This window comes from Simochromis diagramma, unplaced genomic scaffold (genome assembly GCF_900408965.1).
Source record: "Simochromis diagramma unplaced genomic scaffold, fSimDia1.1 OVJJ01000304.1, whole genome shotgun sequence".
Classification (NCBI taxonomy): Eukaryota; Metazoa; Chordata; class Actinopteri; order Cichliformes; family Cichlidae; genus Simochromis; species Simochromis diagramma.
Window position 1 is genome coordinate 3,268,912 of NW_024387030.1, and position 13,013 is coordinate 3,281,924.

Sequence of the window (13,013 nt, forward strand, 5' to 3'; positions counted from 1 at the left end):
ACTCCACAGAGAAAAGGCCCAGCAGGCTGGTGGATTTCAAATCTGTATCTCTAAATATGGAAATGCAAAACTGCAAACAAAACAGGCTTTGGAGGACTCCTGCCACTGTCTGTCCTTAGGTAGTCTCTCCCACTCACTCCACCCCACCTCAGCAACTAGGGCCCCCTGGTAAAACACTGAGTTACTCCCATCTGATTGGTTGATTAAATATTTACATTAACATGCAGTTATACAAGTGCATGCTCTCTTACCACAGTTTTATCATATAGCTGGCATCATATGTGTCATATCATACATGCTTTTCCTTTGCAAGACACATTTTATTATCTGGTGCAAAAACAAAAACACAATGCAATGAATGCTGTGAATAAGTGTGTGAGTGGGTAAAATGTTCCCCTCCCTCCTGCAACAGGGCGGCACGAATCGCTCTCCATACACTGAGAGCAGCGTGGTAGGCACAACAAGCTCAGCGGTGGCTCCGCTGCAGTCCCTCCCTGGCACAGAGGACCACACCGGAGAAATGAGCTCGTCCTCCGCCGTCTGCACTGCATTAACGTGAGTGCGTAACGGCTCTTTTTCACGGAAACACACGCGTATACAGAGGACCTGCACCGGTCTGCTGTTTCCACCCCCCCCAGCTTGGTGTCGGATAGTCCCACCGGCAGCTCGGACCATGGCGGAAAGAAGCGGCCGGCTGAGTTTCCCCGGGAGCGGGGCTCTCAACAGACCGGTTCCCATGAACCTGTTTGCAACGTGGGAGATAGACGGATCGTCCCCGAACTGCATCCCGAGGTAAAACGCGGCTGGCGCCGTATCTCGGTGTCCTTTTAAACTTTAAATGCGACGCTTGCACCGTGCCATACGCGCAAGCTGTCAGTTGTCAGTTGGCTAACGTTACGCTTGCACCAGCTAGCTGTATCATCATGCCAAGTGGATGCCCATGCAGGCAGGCCCTGCACCGGGATCCTCCATCCATCTGCAGCACTGTTTGAATGTAAATATTGCAAAGGGAGGGTAAACTGTGCCTTGTTGGTAGGCTACAAAAACAAACACGTTCAGTGCAAGGTTACATCCCACCGTGAAGGTGTGTGTTCTGCAGAAGAATGAAAGGTAACCAGCCCCGTGCCAGATCACTGTGCCCCGCTTCATGCATCATGGAGACCCAGTGGGTTCATTGGGTTCTTGTGAGCCCCCCCCCATCCTCCACCCTCCACCCTCGAGGAGACTTAAATGCAGTGTGCATTCCAAGGTTGCCCCGATTTGGGTGCATTTCTATGATTTCTAGTGTTCCTCATCTCAGCACTGGTAACATTTCACCCATGATAGGAGAGCAGCTCACAACAATTTTCACTATCGATTGTCTTCTGCCAGAAAGTATAGTTTAATACCTTCACAGACAATAATATCTCAAAGTCTCTGGAGGCTTTGGCATTGTTTTTAGTTTACTGCCTCATATCTCCCACTATGTAAACATACTGTAAAAAACAAAAAACAGCCAAGAAACTTCAAAATGTCATTTCTGTAACTTCTCTTTAAATTTGTGTGTGCAGCTGCTGAAAAAGCAACAAGCAATTTTAATTTTCCTTTGTTGCCTATTTGGTTTTCAATACTCAAAACAAAAAAAGCTCTGTGTAGGTGTGTTTGGTTCCTTCAAACTTATGCCTTGCCCTCAGGTTGCAAACAGAACAGAGCAGTGTTTGTGTAGTTGTTCTCAGCTGGAGTGTCACTGTGGTTTTACTGGACTGCGCTCCTAAAACCCAACAATGTCTAATTATACGGTGATTTAAAAGGGAGAAAAAAACCAGCAAATTTTCACTTTTCTGATGCTGGAGTTAATTACAGTAGCGTAAACGGTTCATTCATTATTCAAATGAACATGGGTATATAATTATGGCTATAGTAAATACAGGAATATATGAGATTTCCTCCTCCTCTGAATATATTTGTCTGTTAGGCTTTTCCATATATAGTCATGGTAAAAAGAAAGTACAGTTTTAATGTCTAACATATCAGGACATAACAAAAATATCCTGGCCCTTAACAGGTCTTAATATTTGGTAAATACAACATCAGGTGAACAGAAACGCATGACCTATCATGCTTTTATTTATCAGCTTGACTCTTGCACTTGAGTAACTGATCATCAGTAAACGTGAGCTCCTTTATAAAAGCTAAAGTTTTGGTGGTCTGGAGCATTCAGGTGTGATTTAAGGAGGAATTACATCACCACTGAACCAATCCTTCCTGTTCATCAATCTGGGTGGACAGATTGATGGACAGGAAGTTGTTTAAAAGGCCATTTCCAAACGATTTGAAGTCCATAATTCTACAATGAGAAAGATTATTCACAAGTGGAAAACAAGACGTTTGGACGGGCATCCCAGCAAATTCACCCCAACAAAAAAGAAGTTAGTTACTATGTTAAATGTTAAAGTTATTAACGGTACAAATTTCCAGGAGAAAGCATTTCTAAAAAGAACAAACCACAATACTTTGGCAGCAGCGTCCAAAAGACAAATTAGGCCAAAGTAGTTATGACTGGTTATAGTGAAAAGAGAAGGGAAACATCAGCAGAAGCACATCACACCAAGCACGGTGGTGGAGGGTTGATGATTTGGGCTTGTTTTGCTCCCAGAGGACTTTGGGACCTTACAGTCACTGAATCAACCATGAACTCAGATGTATATTAAAGTATACTGGAGTCAAATGTGAGTCCATCTGTCCAACAGCTAAAGCTTGGGCAAAACTTCATGCAACAGGACAACGATCCCAAGCACAGCAGCAAATCTGCAACAGAATGACTGAATTGTTTTGATGGGCCGTTACAAAAGCTATTCATAAACAAATGCCCACAAACCTCAATGAACTGAAATGACATAAAAATAGTGGGCAAAAATCCCCCACAATGATTAGAGAGATTGATAAAGTCAGACAGGAAACTGATTACTTGAAGTTGCTGCTGCTAAAAGTGAGTCAACAAGCTACTGAATCATGGGGTGTACTTAGTTTTGTTAGTTTTTCAGATGCTGTTTCAATAGACACAGTGTAATATGTCATGTGTTGTCATTCATCTTGGCTTGTAGTTACCTAATTTTAAGACCAGCTAAGGAGCAGTTGATTGTTCACTGTGGCGTTATGCATAAAACCTTATAATTGAAAGAGGGTTTACTTTCGTTTTGCTATAACTCTGTGTTTGAAAGCCTAATGCAAATGTTCAGTTTGAGAATAATAATTCTGAGTGTCAGACCTTGAGCTCAAACGCTGGGTTATCGCACAAAATAGTCGATCTGATTATGAAGTGGCATTGAATTAAGCCACAGCCTTGGTATAAAACCTTGGTCAGCAGTTCTACAAACTATCCTTTAAACCTGATCTCTTCCGATATTTAATGTTGTAACTATCAGCACAAGCATGTAATGTGGTTAGATGTGTTTTTGAATTAAAAACAGATATGAGGCATTTCAGTACGAGTATAACTGTAAATAAATCTATGTTTACAGGCATATAATCAAATAAAGTTTTATTTTTTCCCCCATAAAATCAGAGCCAAAACCTCATTAGAGGAGGTCAGAAAATAAATCTTTTTTTTAATGGTCGTATATCAGATTAAAATACGGTAACTATTCAGCACTTGGATGCAACACAGACAAAATCCTGCTGTCAGACTTTGGTCAGCATCTGTCAGGCTGCAGAGAAGAGGGAAAACGCTGCAACTGATACAGAATATGGAGGAGTATGTTTGTGTGTTTATTTACTGTTTTTTAAAACTCTCTCTCTTCAGCCTCGATCTATCCTCTTAAGTTAATACCTTCAGTGGGCATTAAATTGCATGGCTTTTAGCTGAAATAAAACTAATTCATTTCCAGGAATAGCATAGTCGAGATGTTATTCAGCTGAGTGGACAAGTGGATAAAAAGGTTCCTGTAACTAAAAAGTCCCGGGTTCAATCTGCACCGACCCTGCACGTCTGTCAGCAACAAGAGCAGCGTGGGCTGTCGTATGAAGCTGCTTTACAGAGTGGATTTACTTCGCTTAATGTGTTCGTGGGCTCAGACACTGCAGCAACTCGCCTGCTAGTGTGAAGTGAATTCAAGACCTTTAAAGGCTGTAGCTCTCTATTGACTGCTGTCTGTCAGAGTTTAGACAGGAGGAACTCAGCTTGTTAACCAGGTGTCAAATCAACTGTCTTCCTCTGTCAGTCTCACACGGGAACTAAATAAACTGAACGCCTCACTGCCTGCACTACTATCTACTTCTTTTAGTATTTAGTTGTTTTTTGCTGAAACAATGGAGAGGCTCTTCTTTCAGTTTTCTTTTCATGTAGTATAATTCATGGTTATGATAATTAAAAATTTAGCTTTGGATAAATAATGTGAAAAATGAACTTGGTTATTTCTATTATTCCAAAACATAGACTGTATATAAAAGATGGACCGGGAAATGCAGAAGACCTTTAAACCTGCGTTTCTTTCCCCTAATGGTCAGCAGGAGGTCATTTTTTTTTTCACTTACAAAAAGAAGTCTGATTGAGAAAAGGCCAGTAAATACATTTGCATTAAATGTAATAATCTTCAGCGGTAGCTTCAGATCATGAAATGTGTTAATGCTCATTTTGTAAATTGTATGCTTTAGGGCATGGGCACCTTATGTTTGACAAATCAGTCAGGGTCTAGAGTTCATCATTCACTGCTATGCAGATGACACCCATTTATATTTATCTATGAGGCTGAAAGACCAAAATAAATTAGTTCAGTTAAAGCTATAAAGCCTCTGATGACTGCCAATTTCCTACTATAGACACAACTAAAAATCTTAGCAACATTATGTCTAACCAGATACTTACTGTAGATAGGCCTTGGCTTCCAGCAGCACTGTGAGGAAACTTTCAGTCATTTCTAATCAGGATATATCCTTCACCATGCACATTAAACAACTATTTAAGATTGCTTGCTTTTATTTGATTCTAGCTAATGTATTAATTGCTTCTAGTATGGCTATTTAATTCATTATTATCAGGTTGTTCTAAAAATCCCCTTACAAGCTTTTAGTTGATCCAGAATGCTGCAGCTATAGTAAATTGTATCTTCTATTTTCCACTCCCAACCAGGTGGCTGCCCCTCCCCGAGCCCTCCCAGAGGTCTATTCCTGTTTAGAAGGGAGTTTTTCCTTCCCACCTTCTCAAAGAGCTCTTATTAGAGAATCATCAAATTTAGAGGGGTTTTTTTTCTCTAATGCTGTAGGGTCTTTACCTTAGTATCTGCCGGTTCGTGACAAAAATTGAGATATATTTTTGTCGATAGCTAAAATGTTAAGAGCAACTCTGCAAACTAGTGTTTGCAACTCTGCAAACAGCTAATAGCTAAAGGCTATTAGCTGTGTACATCTTTTACATACAGTCTATGGTAAACGACTGAAATCTAATTGTTATCACAGGGCTCTAGAGTGCGACCAATTTGGTCGCAAATGCGACCAAATTTTTCTGTGGTGCGACTAAAAAACAATATTTGGTTGCACCTGTGCGACCAACTGTTCGGGTAGCAAAAATAAAAAATAAAAAATCTGCAACCTTCCCTGTGGTCAACAACAGACACACATTATGCCCCTATCGTGGACTAAACCAATCAGAGATAGTAAGGGGCGGGACCTCTCTGATTGGCCGTGGTCCAGTTGAAAGTGCAGGTGGAAGTGGGAGGTGAGTAGCTTGAATAAAGCGATATTATTCATTAAATCCTGAATCGACTGTTAAACATAACTGTGTTTTGCCAGAAACGCCAGATTCTCAGATTAAAGCTCACAAAACCATTTCAACAACAACCAAACAGCAAATGAGAGCAGATACACGGACTCCACACAAAGACGTAAACACAGAACGGACCGACGCATCAGAATCAACTTTGTCTTTCTCGGCTTTCTCACCCGACGGCCCGTAGACGGACACGCTGTCGGAGCTTAGCGATTCTGATGCGTCCGGTCCGCGCTGTGTTTACGTCTTTTTGCGCTGATTCTGAGCTGCAGGTTTTGTCTCTCCAACCAAAATTCACCGAGCCAGCAGCAAAAGAAGCAGCAAACTGCGCTTCACATTTGATCAAGTCATGAATTTTGCTGTTTTTCTTCCACGACTATTAAAATCACACTTCATGCACAGCTAGCTCTCTCTCTCTCTCTCTCTCTCTCTCTGTACTTCAAGAACAGTTTCCCGTCTCCAATCTCTGTTTTCTGTATTATTATCTATTACCCACCAGTCTACCGTTGTTTACAGCGCTGTGGCTGCTGTCTTTTTCTTTTCTTTTTCTTTTTTTCACTTAAATGACCTCGGACAAGAAAGCCTGTTTTTTCTGTTGTTCAATACTGAAGAAATTTAAACTTTATATGCAGAACATTGTAGAATATTTTTAAGGTTATCTGCTATAAAAAGCCAGACCAGGAAAATCTCCTTCATGTTTTTCTGTGTTTTATTCTCAGTTACTTTCACACAAAGGCATCTGCTGTGATGTTCACAATTCTGAAGAAGTCAGTACTGATAAATGATCAGAATTATAATATTTCTGACTGTCTGAGGCTAAGTTGAATCGAATCGGGACTTTGAAAACCGGAATCGAATGGATTATAGAAATCAGTGATGATACCCAGCCCTAGTGAGCAGCCTAGGCACGACAGAAGTGGATGTAGCTGTAATAGGAAAAGAACTATTGCTCACTTTTGTGTTAAGGCCTGATCCTTCTGAAATTCATAGCCAGTGCTCTGACACGGTGTCATCAATCTTTGAATGCTGAAAAAGCACAGTGTATCCAGAAAAACACATTGTATTATATAAATTATTATAAAATTTGTGTGCGCCTAACTTTTGTGCCGGTACGCCTAACTTTAAAAAGTTAGGCGTACCGGTATGCCCATGGCAAAAAGTTCGTCTAGAGCCCTGTATCATATTTGCTTCCCTTCGCAAAAATCATCCTAATTTTTGCAGTTGTACAAGCAAGCCTTCAGCTTATGCATTGTAATAAGAAAAACAGTGCAGTTCTTGTCAGCAGCGACCATGACAAGTTAGTGGATTCTCTATGTGAGACAGAGGTAGTATGAAGGGAAGAGTACTTAGCATGAAAAGTGATTTTTTTTTAAAAATTTTAAACACATCTTTTTAGTCCTCGGGAGCCAGAGTTTAATTTTTTATGGGGAAATCAGGTTTGGTGTGAAGAGAGTCAGTAACATGGTTCCACGGAGCTGTACTCATTATACTGTTCTGTTGCCAGAATGAGGCTTTAAATTAGTAAACTTGTATACAGTGCTAATCAGATCCTGGCATCCCTTTACCTCACATGGGTTCATTACATTTCTAAAAATCAGCCAAGCTACTGTTTGTAACATGGGACCAAGCAGCATTTTTAATTTGAACTAGCATATGTGCTCTTCTCCTGATTTTTATCATTTTATCCTGTACCTTCCTCATCCTTCCACAAATACTGCTCGCAGTGGCTCGGAGGTCTCTGAAGCCCAAAGGCTATTAGCCTGGGAGGCTTATAGAAGTGCTGCCTCGGCACTGATCTCACGTTTCCTAGAGTCACTTCAGGACACGTGCCTCTCCACGCTGAGATACTTCATAATCACCTACCTCAGGAGAGGGAGGGGCCTTAAACACATAACGTAGAGGTTGGTGGGTTGTGAAAATCCAGATGTGAGATCTAAAAGTGGCTGCAGTTTTTATGAGGTAGCACTAAGTGGTTATGAGGCTCTGATCCGTGCTTACTAATAATGCTAAGAAAGGAAGCAAAGAACATGATGGGTACAATGAAGGCTCCTCTTATATTCTCAGCATCCTCCTTAAGTGATCCCAACTCTGAATGTGAAATGTAGTGGTAAGTCCTGTCACCTCATTGTGAGAGGCATTTGAATGAGCACCAAATGCGCTGTTTCATCGCTCAGGGCATCTGAACGCTGTGCTATAATTGCACTCTTGTTCCTAAAGATGCTTGTGTCTTCTAAGAGCCTCTTAAGACCCCTATCATGCATGTAAAATCAATCAGCTGCTGATGCTACATCTGCTCTTAAGAGCCAAGGGCAAGGAGCTGTGTTTCATTTTGGTATTTTTGAAGTGGGCATCAGCTGCATTTCTGCACATCAGCCCACAGGCGTGTGGCTAAGTGCTACAAGAGACGGGGCCAATCTCAGAGACAGAGCAGGGATTGAACGGGCCCTCGAATGGCAGCTGGAGCCAGTAGGCAGTCATATTTGGGCCTGTTGGAGGCGAGACTGCTGAGATGTCGCTTTGAGCAGCAGCGAGACACTTGCTCTTTTGTCCCCTGGCTGCCTGGGATGGTCACACTGCGGGAATTTAGAGTAGGATGAATGAGGGGTAGTTAAAGCCTCTCATTGTTTTTTGTTCCCTTTGTTGTTCTTGTTGTCCTGCACTCGGTGCCTGTTCTGTACCAATGTTTGTGAGTTTTAACAAGGCTAAGAGGCTACAACTATGCCAGAAGCCCTGTGAAGCTGTGCTTAGGAAGTTTTTTGAGCTAAATGATAACGTGCCTAGAATAACAATGCTTGCGTGCGGATCTCCAGCAAGTATAGTGTTTACCATCCTAGCTTTGCATGCAAGAGTGATAAAATCAATAGCAGAGGTTAGCAAATGGTTTTTATTCTGAGGGTAACAACTGGAATTTTTTTCTTATTATAACAACTTCAAAACATTTCAACAAAAAGTAGGTTTCATCATCTGGGAGCACATTTGTTCCTTCTTTCCTGCAAGTGTTGCCATTTTTTATTGGTTAAGTCAGAGGGTTTAAGTTTCTTGTGGTGATATATAAAATGCCAGATGTTCAGAAAATGTATATAATTCATATATCCTCTTGGGACCATGAATGAACCAATTTCATGGGAAAAGTGTGAACAGTCATTGAGACATTTCATCAAAAGAAAAAATAGCAAAATCTCAGCCCCAGTGGTGGTTGTAGATTAGGTCTCAGTCACGCAGCCCCAGAGACTCGTTGCTAGGGAAAGTATGGAGATCACTGGATGTCACTGGATACAAATTAGTCACATAAAGGGTTTTACACTACGAATCATCTCTGGGTTGCGATGGTCGCTTGCAGATTGCTGCTGTCACCCATATTTTGCACAGGAGATGTCGACTTGCAAATATTTGCTAACTGAACCACAGAACGGCAGTTAAACAACACAATTGACAGACTTGACATAAGTTCACCTTCAAAATAAAAATCTTACTGTACCTCACTGTAGAAATCAACATTTTAAACCTTACAACTTTTAAAATGTCTATTAGTGACGAAAGCAATCACCAGGTGCTGCTCAGCGCAGCATCGCATACCTCTTTACATCTAGTTTCACCTAGCATCAGCAGGCAGCCTCCTGCAGACATTTGCCAAACTGTTTGGGGAATACACAATCTTCCTGTAGCTGCGGATGGGTGCCAGGCAGACCTGTGCAAACCATGAACTAAATTTCTTGGTTGGTTGATTATGTCTATGCCAGGCACAGAAAAGGAGGCAGGAATTAGAAACTGTATTTATTGCAGTGTTATGGGAAGCTGGGGAGCAGGTTTGGGAAAGCTTGTGCTGGTAGCTGACTGGCTGGATTAAAGAGAGGAGCTGTGTTTGAGGTCTGAGAAGCTGCCCTGAGGGAACAAAGAAGACACAAGTGCAGCAATACTGATGTGCAGCAGATTCTACTGCTAAAGGATCTTAAAAGCAAAGATGTGGAGCGCCAGTGGACTGACACTGCCATACACAGAGGCCCAAATGCTGTGATGATTTCCACACTTTAAACAGACACCTTTGTAGAGTCATTCTCCTACCATGCTCTTTGAATGTTAACTTAGAAGGTCTTATGTAAGAGATCCCCCCTGAATCTTGCTGATGCAGAGCATCCTGTAGGACAGAGAGGGCAGGACAGGAAAGGGCAGTTGTCTCCTCACTGCAACACACACACACCCTCCAAACACACATTTGAGATGCTTTGTGACTCTGCAGGCCGATCAATTTTGCCTACAGCTGACTTCACTCATGCCTCAGCGCCCAGCTCCATGCTTGACTGCCTGCTTTTTGTGCTCCTCTTTTATTTCCCCAGACAATATTAGATTTCTATGAACCTGCGTTGATAATATCTGTTTTGCTTTCCTGCAGAATGAGATTACGAGCATGAAAAAAATGCTGCATGGCAGCCTGTATAGGTTCTGTATGCACAATATGGGATTGTTTACATTGAAGAACAAGCCTGTGGCAGACTTAATTTAAATGTCAAGGCCTGCAGAAGAAAGATGATAAAGTGCAGACATAAACATCAAATTACTGTAAATGGCCCAATGTAACCCAGGTTGGTAGGGTAGCTCAAAAATGAAAGACAGCTCAGGAGAAAAAAACTGCTATAATATGCTGCATGCACCCGCAGCACTGATGTCGCATTAACATATGCACCACAAATGAATTTCATGCTAACCGGGAAACAGAACATGTGCCCCCTGAGATATGGAAAATTACATTTCTTCTACAATTCTTGGGCTCTTCTTGCAAGAAAATGCGAGCCCCAATGAAACAAATGTAAACCAACCATCGCCGCCATCTATGTTCTTGAAATCTTCAGTCCAGGGACACAGCGTTGTCTTTAGCAGGTCTTTTAGTCTAAATAAGATGTCTGAAGACTAAACGGTGTCCTGCTGAACCCAACACATAATAAAAATGTCTTAATAAGACAATATCAGCAAAACTGGCTCAGGAAATGTTACGTCTACTACTGATTTCCACACAGACTGATAAATGTATCTGAATGTGGCATTTTTATCATTTGAAAGACTGATCTTTTGCTTATCGGACGGCACGTCCTGCTATATATAAAATTCTCTTGGAAGTTTTGTGTTTCCTCTAAATGTTTCTGGCATCACTTGACATTTAGTTTGGTTATTATATGTTAAAATGGGGCAATAGTAATAGGTAATAATTAAGCAATAGCTGGTATTTACAAAGAACGTATCTGACATTTGCGTAACGAGATAAAAAGGGACCAAAAGAAAGCACGAAAATGGTGAAACACTGTATTAATAACAGAATGGTCATTTGGGTATTTAAAGGTTATATTTAACTACAGATCAACTAAAAACTAAAAGTAGCAAAAGTTTTCTTTTCAGAGTAGGTGACGGTGAGGTGAGCGCCCTCATCATTCATTTCTGAAATCCTATGATGGTGTCAGCAACACCCACCGCAGTGATAACCTAGATAGGATGGAGGAGGAGCTTGTTGCTGGTGGGAAAATATTGCCCTGCAACATGTGGTTAATGTTGTGAAAGGAAGTGAGAAGCGATTAGAAGTAGTGTTTGTTAAAGTAGTGGACTGTGTGTTCAATATCCCCTTTGGGAACTAGTGTGTCGTGGTTGAAGTTGTGTGTGCTTGATCTTTAGTAACACGAGGCTTTTCTCCTGTAAGTGTGGACTTTGTGGATTTTATATTGAGAACAGCCATAAATGACTTTTTTCATATTTCTTGAAGGTGTAAATACATTTTTTAAACTTCTTGAACTTTTACAGTACTTTATATTTTCTTGCAAGGAGCCAGACTTTCTTGTCATTTTTAAGGTGGTCTTGAGCAATAGTTCTGCAGGTTTTCTGAAGGTCTTTCAGAGTCCGGCTGCTTTTTCACCCATTTTCAGTCCGATCATTGTACCTGACCATTTTCAGAGGAATGTTTTTGTTTGCTGTTGAACCACTTAACACTGACCTATGAGTCAAGCTTAAAAAATGCATCTGACTCAACAGATGAACCAGTGTTGTTTTTACACATAACAGACAAAGTTAGCAGTTTTAAATATATCTTCTGGCGCTTTGTTACTGAATCTATGAAACATATCACAGAAAGTATTTTTGCACCAAAAAAATGATTCTCAAAGAGTTAATAGAGGAAAACTTGAAATCTTTCTTCATTGTTTGTCCTAAAATATTTAAGGACACTGGACCAGTGGAGAACAAAAGAAGAAGTGACAGGCCTAAAAAAAAGTTGTTTACAACATATGAGCAGTTTCTGAAGGGAAACGAGGAGAAAGGCTGAAGTATGCCAAATTACGCAAGAACTGGACTCAACATCAGTAATCTGCAAAATACAGTGGATGCTATCTCATAGTTTCGGGCTACATTTCAGCCAGTTGTGTCAAAATTCATGAAATTATAAATGCAGAAAGATACCATTAGATTCTTTCTGATCCACCGTGCAATTCCATCTGAGAAGTGTCTGATTGCAGCAGTGTTTGTGAACAGCTTCATTTTTCAGCTTGATAATTATCACAAGAGTGATAGAGTCCGAACCTCAACATTACTGAGTCAGTGTGGGATCATCTTGACAGTGAATAGAACAAAAGACAGCGACTTCCAAAGAAGAGATTTTAAAGGGCTCGGGAAGCCTGAAGATCTGTTCCTGCACCCATTTTCCCAACAAAATGTGTAGAATTGGGGTGGCTCACAATACTAAAGCTCTTGTACTTTGGTTAAACTAACAGTTTCCTGTAGCTTCATTTGCTTTTGTAGAGTTTCTCCTTGTCTTCATTAGGCTTTGCATAGTTTTTAAGCCTATAAGACGCTTGTTCGTGGGCCTTGAGTTGATTAATTCTGTTGAAAAGGTAACATTGTTACGCAGCGCTCATTACTTTCATACCCTGTTATGTAACTGTGATAATGCTCCATTCTGTTACAATAATGCCCACTTGGTTTCCGCGCCCAAATCCACAAATCGCATTTAAATCTCAGTTCTGCTAATAGATGAGTTCCATTTCTAAAGAACATCACTGTGTAAAACTGGATTTTCTGTGATTGCTGGAGGTGACCTTATTTCCAAATGTGGCTCAAATTATTGAAATAGCTCCGTGATTACACAGGCCATCATGGGGCCTGTTTACTTTATCCCATGTTCCAGTATTATTTTTTTATGTGTAATGCAGGAATAAAAAAAGAGGTTAACAGGCTGAAAATAGAGCAAGACGTGTCAAAACTTTGTGCTAGATGTAGATGAGATTTGAGCTCGTCC

The 13,013-nt window shown here is 40.9% G+C and overlaps 1 protein-coding gene across 3 annotated transcripts in view; it reads left to right on the top strand.

The window, feature by feature from the left end:
* The first annotated feature begins 432 nt into the window (after positions 1-432).
* Positions 433-13,013, top strand: part of pacs2 (phosphofurin acidic cluster sorting protein 2) — a 65,448-nt gene continuing 52,867 nt past the window's right edge. For all 3 annotated transcript variants that reach the window (XM_040042774.1, XM_040042776.1, XM_040042775.1), the window contains exon 1: positions 433-792. In XM_040042774.1, the coding sequence (XP_039898708.1) occupies positions 674-792 (119 nt within the window). In that variant the 5' untranslated portion in view covers positions 433-673. The remainder of the gene's footprint in view (positions 793-13,013) is intronic.